At 41.7% G+C, this 22,145-nt stretch overlaps 1 protein-coding gene across 1 annotated transcript in view; it reads right to left on the reverse strand.

Moving 5' to 3' along the window:
- MYO5A (myosin VA) overlaps positions 1-22,145 on the reverse strand; it is a 104,951-nt gene that overhangs the window by 18,319 nt on the left and 64,487 nt on the right. Inside the window, exons 17-31 of the mRNA XM_055002517.1 lie at positions 21,993-22,079; positions 21,793-21,901; positions 20,499-20,710; positions 19,170-19,326; positions 14,010-14,249; positions 13,070-13,318; positions 11,690-11,783; positions 10,199-10,347; positions 9,643-9,756; positions 6,192-6,335; positions 5,552-5,605; positions 4,883-5,110; positions 3,807-3,815; positions 3,011-3,111; positions 1,584-1,664 (exon numbers count right to left, since the gene is read on the reverse strand). Coding sequence (XP_054858492.1) covers positions 1,584-1,664; positions 3,011-3,111; positions 3,807-3,815; positions 4,883-5,110; positions 5,552-5,605; positions 6,192-6,335; positions 9,643-9,756; positions 10,199-10,347; positions 11,690-11,783; positions 13,070-13,318; positions 14,010-14,249; positions 19,170-19,326; positions 20,499-20,710; positions 21,793-21,901; positions 21,993-22,079 — 2,028 coding nt within the window. The remainder of the gene's footprint in view (positions 1-1,583; positions 1,665-3,010; positions 3,112-3,806; positions 3,816-4,882; positions 5,111-5,551; positions 5,606-6,191; positions 6,336-9,642; positions 9,757-10,198; positions 10,348-11,689; positions 11,784-13,069; positions 13,319-14,009; positions 14,250-19,169; positions 19,327-20,498; positions 20,711-21,792; positions 21,902-21,992; positions 22,080-22,145) is intronic.

Here is a 22,145-nt window from a genome sequence, read left to right on the forward strand (position 1 = left end):
GAAATGAAGGATGCCAAAGTACCACGATGCATATTAGCACGGTGGCTCCAACTTCTGCCTGCATGCCTCAAACAACTAAGATATTCTAGCAGACACACTTCCAGGGTTTAAATATACCTAAGCGCACAAGCTAAGAGCTACATTGACCAAGCCTGGGGAAGGTAAAGATGAATAGTTTACCTTCCGTTTCTCTGCCACTAGTTCTAGAATCTACTGCTTCTAGAACGCCACGGCCAGAAGCAAAAGCTACTCCGCCACCTCTCCCCTTGCCCTTCTCTGCAGCACAATATCACTACTCCCAAGTGAGTTTCCAGCAAACTTACAGAAAGAAGATGTTAATGTTTAGTTTTTTGTTAGCAGCACAATGAAAGGAAAGACACAAGGTTAAAGAGTGTTCATTACAAAGGAACATACATTGGTCAAACTCGCTTTGCCAAAAGTGCAGAAGAAGCTACCCTTGTCCCGTGACTGGCTGCTAAAGTATCTTAACTATATGGATATTTGGGGGAAGTTTGAAGATTCCATCAAACTAGTGAATGCATTTGATGGCTGTGTGTGAACGTCTGATGTGGGTAGACTATGGTGCTGTCACTGAGGTTTTGAAAAAATGTCCTTCATCAACAGGTATATTTTCTTGAAAGGATATTGTTACTATTCCCCTTTTTTAGAGACAGCTGTTCACAATTATTTTTGCTTTTAAGGAGGCAACTTATACACGCATAGCTAGAAAGCATTCAGATTTATCAGGTGTTTTATACTGCCCATTTCCCCCCTCCCCCCCCATGGACCACATAATCACTGTTTAATGCCTTTCAGCATTAACAATATAGATTTGGCTGAAAATATTTCCAACCAGTGCCAACTCCATGATATTGGGGGACCTCAAACTGGGTATCTTTTGTGCCCCCCTTTGGCCTGGAGAACCGCAGCTGCTGCTGCTGCTCCTTGCCACCAGAAACAGGGTCACACGAGCAGGCTGATGAAAAAAGAGGAAGAGGAGGGGCAGCTGCCACTATGCCCTTGCTTGCTTGCCCTCTGTTCCAGTTTTCATAGAGAAAACAAAATCCTAGAAAAGGGGGGACGGGATGAGCAGCAACTGGCAATAGCTCTGGTCATTGCCCTCACAGGGAGCGGGCAGGTGGGGCTGCGCTGGCAAACAGGAACAGCAGGATCGATCCCCATGAGTGCTCTGCCGCTTGTACTGAATGCAAAGACTGCAGCCTCATTACCTGCAGTTGACTCAGGTCTACCGTTGCATTTTTTTTACGACTCAAAAGTTTCCTTCTCAAAAACAGACTGAAATGGCTACTACAATTCAAAGGCTCCATGTCTGGCCAGCAGTGGGCCCTGGCAGATGTCCAGCCATGCTAAAAACTGATGAGGGCCTCATTTTTCCTGCTAGACTTTGACATATAGTTCCAATCAATTTTTTTTGATGCTTGCATAAATCAATTTGAATTAGATATTCGTAAATTGCTAATGCACAAAAAATGTTATTGCTGAAGCAGCTCCATGGCAGGCAGCAGAGAGGGAGAAAGAGAAATTGCAAAAACAAGAACACCCATCCTGAGGAATCTGGTAACCTGTTGGTTTGTTTTAGCCCTTCATATACCAGCCACAGCTCTCCGTCCTCATTCAGCACATGGTAATCCTGAAGAGATGATCTTCCAAGCAAAATGGTTTTTAAATGGCAGAGACACAAAAAGGGATAATGTGGTGATGAGGATAAGGCAACATGGTAATGAAAAAGGAAACAACGAAAGCCAACACAGTTTTGCTAAAAAGAAACCATTGATCTTCACAGCTACGAAACCTACACTGCCTAAGTGACCTCTTTGTTTTTGCCGGGGGGTGGATATCTTACAGAACAGAGCAGCTCTCTTTTAACGTGGCCGCTGAGAAGAGACCTGGGACATTGAAAGAACTCTGTTAACCAAACATGTACAAGTGCTATCTTTTTGTTTTTTAATGGCTGTGTCAAGCTGGCTGAAGCATGCTTAAAATAAACGAGATTACACTGTGGTAATTTGCCTGAGCCATTCAATTTGCAGACTATGTTCAGATCAGAGGCTTGCAAGTTCTACCTCTACAACCTCTTATGCAGATTACAAACGCCACACAGCACAAGAAAACAGCAGGAAGAAGGGCTCCTCAAACTTCCAAGCAGTTTTGTCCCTTTAAAAAGAAAACTTTCTTCCAATAAATAAAGCAATGAGCAAATGGGTAAGTGTATGAGTATAACAACTGCATTTTAAAAATTACACAGCCAAGGCACCATTTGTTTTGCTGGTCTGTCATTTCACAATGTTAAAATTGGGCACACCTAATGGCTTAAGGGATACACTTGCGAGTTCTCTTTTTCCACGATCTCTGTCTCCATGTTCTTGTTGTATGTAAAAAGACAAGGATTAAAAAAGAGGGTGGTTTTGAACCTGAATAATATATACATCCCAAATAAACATCCTAAAATCTTAAAGATGACTTTTTAATTAGAGTCTTTCCTAATCGCTATCACTGAGAGATGACAGCTTCTGGAGAAGAAGGCACTGAAGGGGAAAAAAAGTTTCAGCATTCTAAAAAGAAGAATATTGTGTTTGAACATGTGCTATGTAAACACAGGCTGAAATTCAGACAGGATGTAATTTCATTTTTACATCAATCTATCAAAATCAAATGCCTATCAAAAATAAGACACAAAATGATTTGGATCTACTCTTGCCATGAAGATTAGAGCTAGTGGGGCTACTACCGTAGAATGTATTTTTCTCCAACAGAGGTGTTAAAATGGAAACTTCCAGTGCTTTAAAAAAAAGAAGAAGCCAAGATCTATACAGATGAGATCTTCTGTCAGTTCACTTCAAAGGAAAAAGAAGCAATAAATACAATATCATGTTTCAGGAGGAAAAAAATTAGTAAATAAAGATCAAGGCTATTAATCCTTATGTCTGAGAAGCCTCTGAGGCAGACCTGCATTTTGAATCCACATAATATGCAACCTAAAACAACTTACCTGTTTGTCTCCTTCAGACCAATATATGCTTGGGCTATCTCTCCTTTGTCCTTCATCTTCTGTACATCCTCCAAAAGGATTGTGGAATCTGTCATGGTGTTCTGGGGAGGGGGAATGGAGAGAAACCAGTTTTACAATAATGGATTAGCATGCAAGTCCTTTTTTAAAAAAATCATCATTGGGATAGTCTGAACATACTAACCCAGTTCAGTAGTAGAGTCCAGTAGCACCTTTAAGACTGACCAAGTTGGTGCTACTGGACTCTTTACTATTTTGCTACTACAGACTAACACAGCTAACTCCTCTGGATCTATCATTCAGAAATCATCCTGGCCAACCATAGTTTGGTTGTCGGGGCCATGCCTCAGACTCCTGAGCTTCACCTATCACCTCATTTAGTCTAATTCCCTCCTCCTCTCCCTGGTACGGGGTCAAGATCATCTGCAACTACGGCTACCACAGCCCACCGTTTGAAGTGGGTCTCCAGGTCAAGCTTCGACACAAAGTACAGTCTGCAGCAACCACAGTTTGCCCAAGATTGAGCCAAACCTCAGTTACTGGACCACTATTGCTGACCAAAGAAGAAAGAAATAACCCATGCTAAGGGAGGGAACTGAGGGAGCATGGCTGCCCTTGGATCAGTCATACCCTCAGCCTAGCCTACTTCACAGGTTGTCATTATGAAGATAAAATGGAGGTTGTGAGAATGATGTTACACACTGTTTTGGGTCTGCATTGCAGGGAGGAGTGGTATATAAATAAGACTCTCATTTATGACAGATGGAAACAAGTTTACCTTATCATCCTGGTGATCCATTTGCAAGCAGGAAAATAAAACAAAGAACACTTGGTCACCCAGCTAGGAAAGACGGCCGCTTGGGGAAAGACCAGCTTTTCATATCCCTTCTGCTCGCACTGGCCCTGCCAGAAGAGAGGCCCAACTGCTCCTGGCACTGAGTTGAAAGGCTATTCCAATCATATAAAATGCTCATTTACGAGCAGTGATAGCAAGATGCGTTGTTTCTAACAGACTTGTCCCCAAACTGGATTTCTGGGCCGGGGCTCTGGTCTGCAAGCAGGGAATGGCTGCATAGGCCCCCTCTCCCCCAGTACATATTGCGCAATAAGGCGCTACACATATACATCAATATGTACATGGTTTCAAACAGCCCTTGCTTAAAAAAAGGCAAGGAAGAATTGCACAAACTGATTCTTTCTCCTTGCATCCAAGCTAACATGCACAGAACCACACAGAACATTAACCATACGGCAGGATGGATGACGCACCCTCTCTTCCACTATATATACTGGATCCCTTTGATACTCATAAGATGTTACTGAGGCTCACAGAGAGTTCTTTGCTAACATCTCTGCAAACAAATTAAGCCACTTCTCTATGCTACTGGCATTTTAGACAGAGCGTTGTTGCCATGCTAGTCCAGAATTGGTCCTCATCATTACATTTCACTTAGAAACAGAGGGCCTTGTCTGAAAGCCTATAATTACAACACATCACAGGGCACAGCATATTGTTTGTGTTTGGTTCGGGGAGGGGGAATTTCTGAGTGTTGTCGGGTGATGTCGTCATGTTCCACTCTTATCTCCCAAGCTCGCTGCGATCTGACAATAAACCTGAATTACCCCCAAACTTAACAGAATGGTTCATGAAAACAATGCAAGATCACTTCATGTGACTGCAACAGCATTTGGGAAAATATCTTCCTACAGTGCAGGAGACTAAAGCAAACAGTGCAATAAAACATCTGCACTTTACACACAAACCAATGGCCTTGCAGAAGAACACATGGGGGGCGGGGGTTGTCTTTTTTCCCTCCTTAGAAGGTTAAGTTCCATTTCATTTCTACAACTTGCCTTTGGCTGAATGGCCTCTTTTTGGCTCATCAGTTGTGACCTGAGGATGAGGACCTCTTCCTTGCGGACCTCCAGCTCCTCGCTTACTGAGGTCATCTGATCCAAGAGGACCCTGTATGCCGGGGCACCTGGTGCAGTGACACCTGGAGCACTCTTTTCTATCAAGGCCTTCCGCAGCTCATTCAGCTCGTTCTTCAGCTTCTTGTTCTCTGATTCAAGCTCTTGACGCTGCAGAAAAAACAACAGTTGCCCCCCAAGTTTTGTTCCTTTTGAAGCAAGTTAGGAAGATGGGGATGAATGAAGCAACCAAGGGGTGGGATGCTTTGGACCCATCAGCGTTATGTTGCTTAGGGTTGCCAAACTCCAGGTGATTTCCAGAAATACAACTCATCCCCAGATGGCCAAGATCCATTCCCCTGGAGAAAATAGGTGCATTGGAGGGGGGACTCTATGGCACTATATCCCACTGAGGACCCTCCTCTTCCCAACCCCCCCCCCCCAAGCTCTACTACCTAAATCTCCAGAAATTTTCCAAGCTGGAGTGGCAACCCTCTTTGAATGATAACTTCTTATAGATTTGCCAAAGGACTCCTGGGAACTGTAGCTTGGAAGCCTTCCTTCTGACAAATCAGGTGCCAAAAGAAATCTAAATACAATATCCAGAATTACCTTAAGTGATTCATATTCCAGCTCTGCTCCTCTCATCTGGGGCCTTTCTTCTTCCTAGGATGAAGGATAAAAGAAACAAAAAGAAAAGGCTTAATTCTTTAGCTAGCACTACAGGATGGAAAACCAAAAACGCTTGATGAAAGAACTGGATATTTTAGACAACTTGCTACATACACAACCAGGGGTAATATTTTTAATGATAAATAGAAGAACACATGTTATCCATGTACTACTTGATCCATATTGTGTATTTTGTTATTCACAAACATATTTTCTGAGTACAAGCAATTAAACAAAATCAGAAACAGGAAACTGGGCTGCAGTTCTCAAGAGTTATTTACAGGAGCAAAATATCTTTGGAAAACAAAGTAACCTGTGATCATAACGCACAATCTATACAAAGCAAAATTTTTAAGAACACAAACTGCTGCTCTTTGACTCAATAAGTACACCACTAGGGGCCACTCATGAAGGAACTTGGGCTTCCCTTAGATCCTGCCTGCCTGCATCTCCCACTGAAGAGGTCTACCTTGCAAACTGAGAACCAGGAATCCATGCCCTGCTACAAAAGAGGGCTCCAATGTCAACCCCTAGTTGAGGAGATCCAGTTCTGATGAAGTGGAACTTGTTGGACCTTTACCTTGGCCTTGGCCCGAAGAACCTGTTCCTCCTTCCTGTCCAGTTCATCCTGCAAGGATTGCTTTTCCTGCTCCAGCTCGGTAACTCGTTTTTGTAGCTTGAGGAATAGAGACATGTCCAGGGGTGCCTTCTTTTCACTTGGTCCCTGTTTCAAAAGGAACCATGGGGAGATCAGCACGCTTCTAAATGGCACAAAAGAAGAGGGGCCAGCCTACACATTTGTCTGTCATCGTAGGGGGAACATGGGAAACAGCCCTCCGCAACAATGCTGCAACGGGTGGTGCAATACTTGTTCCACCCAACATGGTCTCTATTCCCAGAGCCAAGAGTCACCACAGAGGGGTCGTGCAGGCGTAGAAACTAGACGTGCAATATGAAACAGTTAAATGAGCGTTCACATGACAGCAGTGCCGTGAAGATGATCTCATGGGATGCAATGTCAAGCAGACTCAAGCAGAAGTGAGCCTAAGCCTGACACCCACCGAGCCCCTTAATGTGTAGACTGGCCCTAAGCAAGAACTGGGGTGACGGGGTGCAGAGAGAGGAATGACAAGGGATACATCAGCGTTACTTTATTAAGGGAGTTTCCTATTGGCATTCAGACTTTCCAAAAGGTTATTTTTAAAATCACAAGTGTAAAAGGTAATTTTTAGTCAATAAATCTAATAATATAAAAAGGCATCTAGCCTAAAGCTTCAAAGACAGAGAACTAGGAACTAACTAGAAGGTTTAAAGTCTATGATCGAGCGTACCTTTCTTTCTTTATTTGTTTGAAAGGGGAGAGGAGAAAGAAACAAGGATGCCGTTAGAATGAAAGTTATATAACAAAAGAGTGATGAGATCTTTAGAGGCACATCATTTTTTAATATTTTGTCCCTGTGGTTAGTTGACCAGCCATGTAATCCTAAGCAGAGTTACACCCTTCTGTGACCACTGACTTCAATGGACTTCAAAGGGTATAACTCTGCTTTGGATGGCGCTGTTAAGATGGTAGAATGTGAAAATAAGCGAGAGGTATTTCTGTAGCTCCAAAAGTAAGATTTCTGCCTTTTCTTTTCTGTTACTTGATTGTGTCTGCACACATGGCATACCGTCCGTGACTCAAAGGAGTCCTGCTATAATCGACATTTCACAGCTAATGTAGCGCTCCCTAGCAATGTGCTGATGTGCATGGCCCACTCAATACACAAACTACACTGTATGCATAACACAGAATGATGTAATATCAAGCTTGTCTGTACCCACATATACTGAAGTCCTTAAATCTGTTTTCAATACAATGTACCATCCTTTGCTGAATATTACAATCATTAATTGTGCTGAAGGAAGGCTACACTTCCTATAAACGTGAGTTCAAGGGATTATTTCTTGCAAAAGTTGACCAAGAGTTTGACTAACTTCTCCTGCCTACTGCTGAGTTGTATATGTTGCCTCTGCTACACATCCCCAACTTGCACCCCACCATATTAGGAGGAACAGTGGTTGGAGAAGACTGAAGCTGATAAGAGGATCACACACATATATACACCTCAGCTGGGAAGCTCTACGCCCAGGTGCACAACAAGGCAGAGAACACAAGCCTTGCAGTTCTTCTCCCCTCTTTTCCATCTGCAGTTCAGGGCTCTAGGCTGTGGCAACTGCTTACATTTCTAGCCAAGGGCTTCCACTGTGAGAGCCCTTAGCTGCAGTCCAATGGGATACAGCGCAGGGGTTGTGAAACTATTCTTCTCTTGAGCTCCTGAAAGGGGGGACTGAATGCAACCCTGTTTCTTATTGGGCTGCTCTGAGAGTCATTGTCACCACTTTTAATAGTAAAGTACCATGAAAGAATGGGGCGGGGGGGGGGGGGAGATAGCTAAATCGGCCAGTTGCTTTTGAGAGTGGGCAGAGAGTAATCATAGCTGCTGTGTTCTGAAAGTGCTGACAGTCTTGGCCATACCTGACACATCACAGAGAACTTTGAAGTATTCAAGAATAGAGTAAGCAGACACAAAAAAAACCCAGCACTGAATCCTGAACCAATTAACAGTGTGGAATTTTGCAAGCTTTTGAACCATATGTCTCTCAGGTTTAGAAGGAAAGGAAGTCAGGAAGGAGAGCATCCCATGCATCAAGATAAAAGTCTGCTTGTCTCAGAACACAGGAAGCAAAAGGCAGCCAGCTACATAAAGTGAAGCCTTGTCCTTGGAAGTTCTTGGGGCCTCATCTCTCTTTGGGTCTTTCAAGAATAAGTGTCAGAGGGAGGAGAGGAAATATGCAGCAAGTATTTAGCTAGTATTCACCTTCATTTCTTTAAAAGGCATAGATATGAGAGGTATCATCCTGAAACATTTTTACAGCTAATTCAAACACTAAGATTTTCCATTTGGTTCTCTATTTAAAATAATCAGCATCTCAACAGGAGCTGCATGCAGAGTTTGAATTATTCATATCCAAGATTCATTTCCAGGGGTAGTAACATAGCTGAGTCATCATTCTAGAAGCCATACACTTCCCCCAAGGCCTCCATAACTTGCATGGACTTCATAGCAGGCAAACTACTGAGGAAAGAACTCCCTGAAGATAGGAAGTTTGAAAAAACACTGCCCTTAGAGAATTTTCTATTATATTTGTTCACATTGTTCTATATGCCAGTTTACATATTTAATTGATAGAACAACTAAATTGAATGGTCTCAACTTTGCTTTTGAAAGACTGGGGTGGATCTAACCATACTCCAAGGAGCTTTCCTCCAGTTAAGTGACTCTTTCTCAAGTGGAAGAGCCACTTAATTTGGAGGAGGAAAGCTTCAGCCTTGAGCCAAAAGGAAAAGTTACATATAAATATTTTAATAGACAGGCAAGCATGGCTCAGTGGAGAAGTAGGATAGGGTAGGATTTTCCCCACATGATGGAAACAGGTAAGTGGGAGCCACACAGGAGCCACATTTTCTGTATGGCAGCTGTAGATGGAGTGGTTAACCCCTGTAGGTTGGTAAATCACACTCATCACACACCCCTTAGCAATCCAGGGAGCACTGTGGTGTTGGGCTCACTGTGTGGTGGCAACTGTAGCTGACACATGCCACAGTTTGAAATGGTTACCATGCAATTCCTAGCCAAATCTTTCCACCCCATCTTCTAATTTGGGTTAGCAAAAAAATTGTGCATGTGCCAAAAAGACGCAGGGAACTAACAGCTATCTATACATGAATGCACAATTGAAACAGTAGTGTATCTATAAGCCCTAGCTACCAGTTATTTGTCAGACATCCTATACAATCGCATATTTTATTGTGAAATATAAACAGGCAATCTCACACAAGAGTGTCTGCTTTGCTTTCTAAGGAGGGCACAGTGAATTTTGGCCACTTCAAGCAGTTGTCGTGCTGTTCACATTTACAGGGATGGGCCTATGCTTGCTGAATGCCCGAACAGAAAGTATTCATGGCAACAGAGCCCCTCCAAGCTTACCTCCGTTCTCATGGGAAACTCTTCAGCCTCTGTGATTTCAGAACTATAAGTGTATTCCGATTCATTGCTACTATGTGTGGAATCTGTCCTCTTGTGCCCAGGTTTAGAAATGTTCTGGGGAGGAGAGAGAAATTGCCATTGTCACTACTGTGTTTCCACATTCTTGATACTTAACATATTTAGTGCCTTGTGAAGTCAAGGCTGGTTTTGATCTTCTGTCATCTGAAGGTTTAACAGAGAAGTATTTTGGGAAAGGCTTAGAGTTCGTACAGAGACAGACAAATGTTTTGAGCAAGAGAATTTTATACAGGGGGAAATATATATATCCATAGGATAAGAAACGAGCAGGTGAACAGAACTGAAAAGTCAAGAATTCCCTGACACCTCAGCCAGAGGGCTGAGACAGCTAGGGAGTGTGCATGCAAGGGAGAAGCTGTGGGTGGTCCGGAGTATTAAAAGCCTTTACTCTCATCGACTGTTTCTCTGCCCCAAAGACTGTAGCATTTTCCAGGGTTTCTTCCCATCTAACCTTCTGCAGGTCCTTAAAGCCACTCACCACCATCAGCTTCATCTCATCCTTCAGATCATCATATCGCTCCTCTAACCGGCTGAACTCATTGAGCAGATTCTGATACCGCAGCCTCTCATCGTTCAGATCCAGCTCCAGCTGTTTTGTCTCTTCAATAAGCCTTTTCTCCATGGCATCTGGGTTAAGCAGAAAAAAACAGGCGATCGGTGACTGACATCTATTTGGTTTGCACAGTTCAACTGTGGTATCTAGAGAGACTGAAAGGCCAGCGTCACTGCAGAGAAGCGGCTACTGAACTAATCTCCTCCCCCAACACACATGCTCCCTGCATCACTCCCCCACAGCAACTATTTTTGTGCAGGAAGCGACTGTGTAGAAGCCAAAGGGGTGAGGAATAAAAACATGAACAAATAATTTGTTATAACTTTGCAGGCATAGCTCTCTACAGATGTATGTTTAGTTTGTAAGAATCCTGATCACCCAACTTTGGCTTAGTTCAAACATAACAGTGGAGCATGGGAACTGAGATCAGGGCACGCTCAGGTTCACAGGCTCTCTTCTCTCCATCATTTCCTCACTTGTACTGACGTAGTTAAAGACTTTCACTTTCACAGTAAACCATAGCTTGCTGTTGCACCCAAGCCAAAAGTATGGTGTGTGCAAACCAAGATTCCAAATCCTGGTTTCCAGACAAGGTTGCAAATCACAGTTTGTGCTCAGACGTAGGAGTAAAAAACGGTTTACTGTGAAAGCAGAAGTCTTTCGATTGCTGCGCCCAAGGGGAAGCAGTCTGCAAGCCCAAGTACTCCCCCCTCCACCAATCCAGTTCATGCAACAACAACAACAAAATAAGAATGGTTTGTAATTACATCTGAAGCATGCCTTTGTTTGTGGCAATACAGAATTTTAAGTTGTTGTGAACCATTCCTTCCTTTGGAACCCAGATAAAACTATGGGTTGCATGCAGGGGAAAGTTTGTGTGAGATTTCCAAATGTTACAAAAATGTCCCAAAGCCAGCTGTCTTCTCAGTATAAGTCTTGAATGCCTCCGGACTGATTTTATGACGTATGGAACTACCTGCTCACCGGAACATCACTCTGCTGAATGAGTGTGTTTGTGCGGGGGAGGGAATTATATAAAGAGTTTTTGCAGCATCCTTGAAGAACAAGGATGTGATAAATTAAATATACTCAGATGTATGTTGTGAGACCATGTATGCCTTGCTAACTAGCAAGAGAATCAGTGGGCAGGATGACATTTATGCAAAAATAGTAACAACCCTGACAACCTGATGGATACCTCTTTTCCTAGTAAGAGGCAAATACTGTTTATGCTATCCAGGGAAAAGGAAGAGTTCCTAGGGGTCACTGGGCCATTTTGAGGTCAAGTAACAATCCTTATGCCGGTCTCACAAACTGGTCTTACTGCTAGGGACAGAGTTTGCTTTGGGGGGGCAGGGGGGAGAGCGGGGGGGGGGGATCCAGCCAAGTCAAACCCAAACCTTGAACAAGGCTTACCTGTCATCTCTTTGGCTTGGTCCTGGACACGCTGGTTCAGCTCATTCTTTTCTTTTTTAAGCAGTGTGTTTTGCTCTTTCAGTTCCAGCACCAACTATGAAAAAGGCATTAGAAAAGGCTAAAAGCTAAAAGTTGCACAAGATTTGCTTTGATGAATGAGTTGCTCTGGTAATACAATTCCCCACTACGCAACTTCAGTCAATGATGATCAGTAAAGGTATTTTGGTGTCACTTCTGCATTCCACACCATTACTTGTTCATTATTTATTTCCAAAATTTCTATGCTGTCTCCAAAACAGCTGTCTCTGCCTCACCAGCTCTTCAGTCTATACTGTACACAGTCTAAAACATTCAATAACTTTGCAATTGGTGGTGCTGTGATTTCAACAGAACTGTGCAGGACTGTGTTAAATAGTCATAGCGCGCAGAGAAGTACAAAGACAGACCATGAGACAAGCAGTACATCACAGTGGTTAGAGTGTCATACTGATTCCAACCCTCATGCTGCTATGAAGCTTGCTAAATGATGTTGGATCAGTCAGTTCACTCTCAGCAGAGCCTATCCTACAGAATTGCTGTGAGGATGAGAATACAAAGAAAATAACTGTATATACAGCCTGAGCTCCCTGGAGGAAGGGCTGGATAGATGCAACTGTTAGCCGCCGCCACAAGAGCCCTGCATCTTCCTCCCCCTAGGACATGGACTGGCATGAATGCAGCTGCTTTTCTCACTAGCTGAATGTTCCTTGTTAACATCTACCTCCATTCCCACTGGACAGCCTTATATAAGCCTCTCACTGTAAGATGGAAATAATAACACCAGGTGTTGCAATAGTTACTGTAAAAATGGCCATAAAGAACTTCGAGTGCTTAAATAGATTATTAAATATGTAGTATTATCATTATATGCAATTCCTAGAAAACAGTTTTTCCTTCACTTTTTACCTGTTCTTCCCCTTTTTAACCGTCTACCTATCTACAGCTAGAAAGTTTTTGAGTAAGGTAAAAATTATGCATTTATATGCTTGTGAATTACTGGTGGCGACAGGGTCAGCCTGACATGAGAACTCTACAGAGTTGACTCCAATATCTGGAAATCAAAGCAGAAGAAGAACATTTTATACGAACTTGGGAGTTAATGATCATATGAGTTTTAATCAATTAGGCCATCAAATGTATCTTTTTAAATTCCAAGTGAATAAAAACAACTGCTCTGAAAAAAGGTGTGCTTGCTTTGTTTATAGGTGACCAAGAATTTCTATAAATCATTCTATAAACTATAGAAGCATTTAACAATTTTTTAAAAATCTGTTGTCTGACCATAGTCAGCAAGGACTGATGGAAATACGCCTTCTCTGATGTGTGGCAAGACATGCTCACCTGGTCTGTTTCCATTTTATATATATTTGCCTTTTCTTGGATCGTCTTCTTCTCAGACTGAGTTTGGTGCAGTTCCTTCTGCAGCCTGCTGATCTCCTCCTGAAGGCTCAGGGCCCGGTTGGTGGCGTTCTTGGCCTCTTCCTCACTCATTTTAAGTCTCCCAACATCACTCTTCAGCTTCTCTGTCTCAGAACTGTATGCCAGCTCTAGACTACTCAGCTTCTCAAGTAAAGATTTGGAGTCTTTGGTCTGAATAAATCCCAAAATAATGCAGATCACTATTTGTAAAACTTCTTTAGCATGTAAATGGTTTGTGCTCATGTAGGAGTTGTAGGTTGAAATTGCTGGTTTTTATCCACTCTGCTATCTATATTAAAGATACTAACTTTCCTTTTTCCTTATCCACACCTCCCCTTAACCTTCCTTTGTTGAGACTGCAAGCTCCTTAGGGGCAGTCATGTATTTTGTGACCATGAAGATGCATAATAAAACATATTCTCTTTTTTAAAAAGATACTGGGATGGATCCAGCCAGCATTTTTGTTCAGTTTCAACCAATTCAGCCTCCTTACTGCAGCTCTCATCCCACATGGATTCTGTCCACGCAGGTCTCCTGCAAAGACTTTTTTGGGTTGTCAAATGGGACCACCTCCTCCCTTTTAACTAGAAGAAAGCTGGTGGGACCCAATCTAATGGATATTATTAATATGTCAGAGAAGTTAGCATCGCTCAGATGTACTACAATTCCTGAATGGAAAATGTTTTTGTAAAGAAAATAGAGAACTAACTAAATGCAGATAATTGGATGTGATCATGACACACACACAGGTCTTCAACAGGTTCTACTCTATCTGTAGAAATGTTGGGCACGCAAGAATTTGTTTTAGAGCATCCCACAGATTTCTGGCCATTCACCCTACAGCAATGGGATGTTCTCATACCTGCTCATCAATTTTACGCTGGAGTTGCATGATTTTGTTCTCCATGCCAAAGTTGAGTTTTTTGTAGTGTTCCACAGAGCGTGCCTCTATCTTCAGCTTCTTCAGCTCTCGTTTTGCCATCATGCGCCGGTAACAGCACTGCAGGTAGACAATCGCCTCCATAGCCCTATGGTAGTGCAAGCGCGCCAGCCAGCCACGCACATGCTTCTGAATAACAGTAGCCTTGTGCTCCCGAAGCATCTGCATTTTCAAAACAAGCAAACAAACAATACACAAATTACTAGAGTTTTATCCTGAATTTAATGGTATTTTTTTTAAAGTTTCCTATGGAAGGCAATTAACCAGGTTAGAAGAGTTGTGACAAAGACTGAATAAGAGAACAATCCTAAACTGGTCCATGCAGAAGTCCTATTTTAGTCAATGGAGATTGCTCCCAGGAAAGCATTGTTAGAAATGTGCTGTGAGTCAGTTAATTGGAAAACTGAAGAAAATTAAGACTAGGGAATGAGGGAAGAAAGGTATTGTCTGGCTAATATATGCACAGCTGAATACGCTCCAACAACCTACGAGTCCAATTCATATATATTATGGGTTGGATCCCATCTAAGTTCCACTAACGGAAGCCTGACTTCCTGCCTCCCCTTCCCCCTGCTGCCTGAAATGCCCCTCCATGCTGATCCTGGGAGATAAGGGACCCCCAGAAGTAGCATGAGATGGAAGCTGAAGGGCCATCGTGGTGGGAAGTTTAGTGAAAAATCCTTTCTGCACGCAAATCTTTTTCATGGAATCCAACTCCGTATGTTTTAAACACACAGTGGAATTTTAGATCCAAATAACGCTGACAGCCCAGCATTCAGATGTCTTGAATTCTACACAGATTAGGCTTGTGCAGATACCACTGAAGGGTTCCACAAAACTTTCCAGTGGCTCCTGCACAAATGAAAGCGTCTGCTTTGGTTCTTTTAACCATTGCCCCTCTCAGCCACGGCACGCATGACCCACAGCGAAGCAACAGAGCCCGCTCCTGTTATAATACAGAAATCTCTCTTTGTGGATAATGTACAGTTAAGAGTTGCTGAAGCTCAGGCTATTTTTTTTTGGCTGATGTTTAAAAAGACAAGCCTGAAAATTCTTGTTTTAAGTCCTTATACTGTTAGCAGTTTATTAAAGTATGATTTATATCACATACCTTCAAAGAACTTTAATTTCTTAAACAAGTCAAGATTAAATTTTTGTGGCTATGTTACACTGCGTGCTTCTCTTAGCATCTGGCCATCTTAGTTGTGGCACCAAAACTCTGAAACTCTCTCCGCAGGCAGACTGGCATGTCTCCTTCTGCGCCACCTTCCGCCTGCAGGCGCTTTGTCCGGGGTCCCCTCAGTGATTCCTCTTTCCTGCCTTATGTTTTAAATGCTTTTTAAAATGTGCATTTTACCTGTGGGTTTAAGTGTTTTTCTGATGTGTTTTTGTTTGGTTTTAATGGTTTTTAAGATGTTCTTATCATATATGAATTTAATGTGTTAGCTGCCTTGGTGGTCCTTATGAGGGCAGAAAGGTGGGGTAAATCTTCTAAATAAAAAAATAATGCCACCAAAAAATCCAGCTGATCGTAAAACCAACGTGATCCATCCTATTAAATTGTAATTGGCATGGCGAAGCCATACCATCTTCGCCTTATAACAGCACAGCAAAATGCTCTGACGTCAAATATGGCAGTACAAATAACAGGGCTGCACCTACCAGTAACCGTTGTTCATCAAGTGTTCTTCTGTGCATGCAGACACGGGAACTGCACAAGCGCAGTTCCCAAGTGGGACTGCACAAAAGATACGACAATGTACTTTATATTCTCAGTAAAGCAACTATTAGTACCTAACCTATATAAAGTTAAAAATTCCCAGCGCATGTGCTGTTACTAATCATTTTTCTTCCTTTACGGCACTAGATTAATTTACCACTTCATAGTCTATCTTTTAAAACTATAGTTAATTGAATTATATTTCAGGTTAGTAACTTAGGCTATGATATATAGTTTAAAACATTTTTGTGTTTTTTTAGAAGTCCCATAGAAATACCTTGATTCAGTAAGTACAGCAGATCCACATCTGTAGTCAAATAATCCAAGTGAACCCAAAGGATGTTAAATTGTCAAAACTTTTACTAGATACATCAAATTGTTTACAACTCAAGACAACACCTGGAACTGGCGGAGCTTCCTATGAAACTGATGAACATCACAATTGCATCACACGCAGGGCATGTAAAGCAGGTGACTCAGTCCTCTCAGAAACCTTATTATAGTCATGTGGCTACTACCCATACCAGTTTTTTAATAGCAACTGTCACCTATTGCAATCCCTTCCCCTGTGCAAAAGGACATGCCTTTAAAACTATCCCTAATGACAGGAACCCAACCAATGCAACAAAGGAGATCAGATAGTTGATACACAACTCAAGAACCACCACAAGCATGTAGGATTACATTTGCAGAGAGCAGAACAGTTGCAGAGAGCATTACTTCTCATGCTTTGTATGTCCTTTTGATCCCTCTGTGAATCATGTTATCAAAACATTGAGAGTTCAGTGAAACCATCATGGTTTTTGGGGGAGGGTGTCTTTTTTCCTCCTCTCCACTCCACCCTAGTCTCAGACCTTAGCCTGGCTCTGGGGCCTAGGCCTCCCCTTTTTTAATTTGCTTGTCTTTGTGTCTTCTCAATTCTTTCTCTGCTCTTTTGAGGGCTCACACTCTTGCTGCTTTCAGGAGGAGAACCTGCTGAAGTCTCCCTGTGAGTTTGGCATCTCTCTGGGTGAAGGGGACCGTTGAAATGCCCCTGGTTTTGACGAATCACAAAACTAACGAATTGTTTCGTGAAATGGGTCAATTTCGTGAAAATTCGTGGCTCGTGATTCATGAAACATGATGAAATATGAACCTCTCATTTTGGGTTTTTCCTGTTTTGTGCCCATGTCGACTCCTCATATGGCTTTATCCTATGCATATCTACTTCGAAGTAAGTCCCATTGTATTCAGTGGGGCGTATTCCCAAGTGAAGACTTATTGCAACTTCACACTATCACACTGAAATTTCAGCATTTAACATTGCCCAGAGTTGTTGCTGCTGCTATATGAGAATTGCACTGATTATCTCCAGACGACTAGGTCTTCTGGTGAACACAGCGATCAGGAAGAAAGTGAAACAAGCTAACAGACTCAGGTTTTTTTTTCTTCAAAACAAACCTGAGTTGAACAGACACATGACTCTATTTCAGTGTCATACAATGACTGGCTGAATCATCTTTCACTTGATTGCCCAAGGGTGGCTGAGATGGTGTCGTCATTATATATTAGGATGAAGTTTAGTATTTAAGCGTAACCAATTTAAAATATCATTAAGGGCATAAACACAGATCACAGACACCATCAAGCACAGGTTTTCATGAACACGTAGTTCAAGATTATACAGTTCAAGGCAAAATAGCTATTGACTAGCACAGAGCCAGAAAACAGGGCACAATACAAGCTGTGGAGGGATTTCTTCTCCTAGTATTCTAGTTTATTTTACCCCAGTTTATGAAAATATCCATGCCTCTATGAGCTCCAATCAAATCTTCCAACCACAATTAAAGAAACCTCATTTGGTTCAGTCATTAATGTAGAGAAGGTAAGTATGGAAAAAGTCAAAAAGAACTGAAGTGGATAATACAGACTCGGCAGTCAAAAAGTTCTTAGATTTACCAAGTAAATATATATATTTTAAAAACCACCCTTGTGCAATAAGAAGCCTTCTTATCAGAAACACCTTTAGTTGCATTTGGACTTTGCTATCAAATCTGAAAATTGCACAACTTCTGGGAATCAGGTTACTGAAGGGTGCTGAGGATCTTGCAGCCTTCTTACTTCTGATGCATGAAACTCTGAAGGAAAGCAGCATTTTTATACTAACAAGAATACAATCAAGATCTCGGCTCTAATTCTAAGGTCCAACCTGTAATATTTCTCTGCTAGAACCCTGGCTTGCAGCCACCTTTTAGAAGGTGGGAAATTTAGTTTGTCAGCTGTCTTGATATGACACACCAGCAAAAGAGCTCTGGTAAAGTGGATTCTTAGGGACCCACAATAGCAAAATGTTTTGCTTTTTATTAATTATGTTGGATGGCGAAGCTACAGTTCCAATCCTCAAAAAAGCGGAAATGTTACTGGAGATGGTAGTTTTCTAGTTCAGCATATTAATTATTTTAGCTCATTATGAATTGAGTAGCACTTCCTCAAGCTCAGAAGGCAAAATTTAGATCCTACAATATGTGGTCAGAATTTAGGCTGACCACATGCAGAGGTACATTCCGTAAAGGAGAACCTTTTGATGTGACAAGGTACATACACTGACATTATGAGCCGGGAAAGATCTCTCAGAAAAAAATATTTTTTTTCTCCCAACAGTTCTTTGAGAAAGCTTGTAAATATCAAGTTGATTTCCATTTCAGCTTTTGGGAATTAACCCACCGCTACAAACAAAAAGTGATAAAATGTTCCCTCAAATTGCAGACTGCTCCTTCTCGGTAACATTCAAGTAACTAAAACCTGCTGTTGAAGTATGAGATGCAAGCTAAATCTGAAAGAGTTTCTCGTCTCAAGAACAAATGCAATTTACACCTAGTTATTTCATTATATAAATGCTTTGTATTGGGCTACCAGGGTCCTGTACTTTTTCACATTTCCATGAAGCTACTCGAAAAGGTTATCTGGAGGTTTGAGACACAGTGTCATAAATATGACGACACCCAATTCCACTTCTTTTCAACTCAAGCAGGTGTGATAGTGAACATTTTGAATCTCCTCCAAGTAGGTACCTCCTTGAGTCACTAATGGATTGAGACTGATAAATGGAAGATTACAGAAAAGATGGAAGATTTTCATTGACGCATTTAATAGCTGAGAGCCATGGGATAGTTGGCTTCTAATGTTTATGAAATCCACATCCTGGCAGGGAAATTGGCATGCATACGGATACAATTTACGTGCATCAAGAGATAGGTCTGTAGAACTAACAGAACTCTTACACTTTCTATAGCACTCTGAATATAAGCACTAGCACATACCCTGGTTTGAAAAAGAGAGAATTTGAAATAAGGAGTTAAAAAAAAAAAAACAGGTACTCTTACCTTTCGGTATTGTTTCCTGGCAATGTATCCTCGTAAATACGACTGGAGAACCACACTGGCTGCTCGTGTAAGACGATATCGCTCGCGAATAGTGTACATCCGCTGAAATTTCTGAATAATGATGGCTGCTCTGGTTCTTCGAAGAAAGGTGGCAAGGCTGACCAAGAAAAAAAACGTGAAAAATTATTACTTTACATACAGGCTCTACGTAGCTTCTGGGAGTATCATAAGATTACTTTCTCTGAAAAGTTGCCTATGGACATTTGTAAGAGAATAATGGAGCAAGAACCCAAAACCCTCATTACATCTTAGAGTTCTGGTTCAGCCCAATAGCGTGACAAATATTTGGAAATTCTATACTTTTTAAAATTATATTTTATTAATTTTTCTATACTAATGCCTGCTTACTTGGGAGTAACTTCATTGACTAAATGGGGCTTACTCTGTGTAAACATGGAAGGATTAGGCTCAGTATTCCTTACCTATTATACTCTAAGGTGACAATACAACCGACAAAGATTGTTAGAGGAGAATAGAGGAAAGCCTGAAATTGATCCTTAAAATGTGGATTGGCCCATTTCTTCAATGCGGATGTGACCAGATCCTTTCGAACACTTTCAATTGCCTCATCTTTACTGTCTTTAGTAGAAGTCCAAACTTTACCTTTAAATCAGAGATCTTTGTCGGCCGATTTCTTCCTCTCCTAAAACAACTTCAACTCTGACGCTAACCTTTAAAAGCTAGCAGGACCCAGACAGTGCCAGCCATGTCCTACCAGGCCTGTTGCTTATTTTCACTGGCCAATTACTGAACTAGCAGCTAGGGAAACTTCCCTCCACATCCTAATTCTCTTTTGGAAACCTAAACAAACAAGACACCAAAACTACAGGATCTGTATTCTGTTCTTAGCTAACTTTAAAACCCTTCAAACTGAACGCAGCTTTCTGGGCATGTACTGTGGTCTACGCCAGGCATTTAACAACCATCTTTTTACAATCCCAGGGGCAGGCAGCAAAAACAGATTATTCTGAGTAGGGTTGCTAACTCCGTCTTGGAAATTCCTGCAGATTTGGGGAGGGGGGATGCCTGGGGAAGGCAGGGCAAGCTGCCATTTCCTTCAGGGAAAATTATCTCTGCACTCAGGAGTTCAGTTGTAACTCCAGGCTCCACCTTGAGGTTGGGTGCAGTAAACTTAGGGAGTCGAGCAGTACAGGCTTGATCTGTATTTATACTGAGCACTGTGGGAGAAAACTGAAGATACTTACAAGTACTCTATTTTAAGCAATCTACAGTGAGATAAAAGCGAGTTCCCCCAGATGTGCAGCTTACCATCGTGCCTGGTACCCTCTGACGTATCTCTGAATGGTGATGGCCGCCTTCCTCATGCGGAGGTATTTCTTCCTCATCAGCCACCCCCTGATGGTCTTCTGGATGCGGACACAAGCGGCTCTCAATTTATCAGACCTGATTTTTTCCAAATAAGCTACTTGGCCAGCACGGAAAAATATTTTCGTTTTCCCAAACTGGTACTTATCCTGGTCCTATTTGCAAAGAGGAAATGTACAGTCAGTTACAGACTGAAAAGGGCGTCAGCTTAAAAAAAAAAAATCAGTGACATCAGAAATAGCCAAGAGGCAAGAATGCCCCACAGCTGCAAATTCTGGGGATTAAATATAGGAGGAATTTTTATATACTATCATATTCTATATTCAATTATATAGGTAAAGGAAATTGAAGTATTCAAGGAAATACAGAATGTTAAGAAATAAAATATATGGACTAGTAAGCATTATATTGAAACACATGGCTTTTTAAAAATAAAATGTCAAGCAATCCAAGATAGTGTTACTTACACTGCTTAATGCAATTCATACTACAAATTATTGGCATTTTTTTAAAGAAAGCTGTACCATGTTATTAGGTGTTAATGTATTCTTTTGTAGAATGTTTTTATTGGTTTATATTCATATGCTCTTGATAGTTTCCAGTATTTTAGTTTTTTATGGACAGATGTAAATGGTCTTGAATTATTCCCAGGAGAGGCCAGGCATCAACTATACCAATAACAAAAGGGTAAAGAGGCCGTATTTGTCCTAATGTTGAGAGGTAGCCCCAACTGCATGGGAACCTTTTCTCCCAAATGGCTGCATCATTTACACACAGGCCCCAACTACACAAGAGCACATCAGTTAAAAAGCCTGAGGGCTAATATCTGAAGAGGGCCTGGGAGACATACTTTTCTAAAGGAAAGGTGGCCTTTTAAGTTTCTAGCAGCATTAAATATTTAAACCTTTCTGACTTAAAAACCAAGTAAAAATTGCAAAAACAGTAGGTTGTCAACAAATTTTGTTAATCTGATTTCTGTGTTTATGTAGCTGGAAACTGTCATGAGCGTGGCTTTAAATCGAAAGGTAAAATGGAATAATTTTGAAGAGAATAAAAGCCCAGGCACTCTTTTAGATGCCATCCTCTTTTCTCTTTTCCACAGATGCCTTTCCCCCCATGCCAATCTGTCAGTATAAAACATTGCCAGATTATTAAAATGAAGAGGAAAGTCTCTAGGTCCAAGTAGCTTGGAAAGTCTAGCACACTGTACAGATATTAAGCACCATAATGCTACTACCAGAATCAGCTTCTCCAAGACGTTTTTACACGTCTGCTTCCTGTCCCCAAGGACATCTTTTTGTTTCATCAGGACACGATAACGACTGAAGAATTCTTGATACGTCCACCTAGTTTCAAGAAGCAAAATGACATTAGCCGAACCACAAAAAGAAAGCTCTCTCTGTATTCTTCCAAACATCTTGACTCCCACAGGCTTACCTTGAGGGGAAACCTGCAGCACTAATTCGGATGGTTTCCAGCACACCACAAGCTCTAAGCTGCTGTACGGTCCGTTTTTCGTCAAACCTACATGTGAAAATATTACTAAAAACATGTCTTCTAGATTGGAAACTCTGGTACGGTTCTGCAAGC

The sequence above is a fragment of the Eublepharis macularius genome, chromosome 18 (genome assembly GCF_028583425.1).
Source record: "Eublepharis macularius isolate TG4126 chromosome 18, MPM_Emac_v1.0, whole genome shotgun sequence".
Taxonomy (NCBI): domain Eukaryota; kingdom Metazoa; phylum Chordata; class Lepidosauria; order Squamata; family Eublepharidae; genus Eublepharis; species Eublepharis macularius.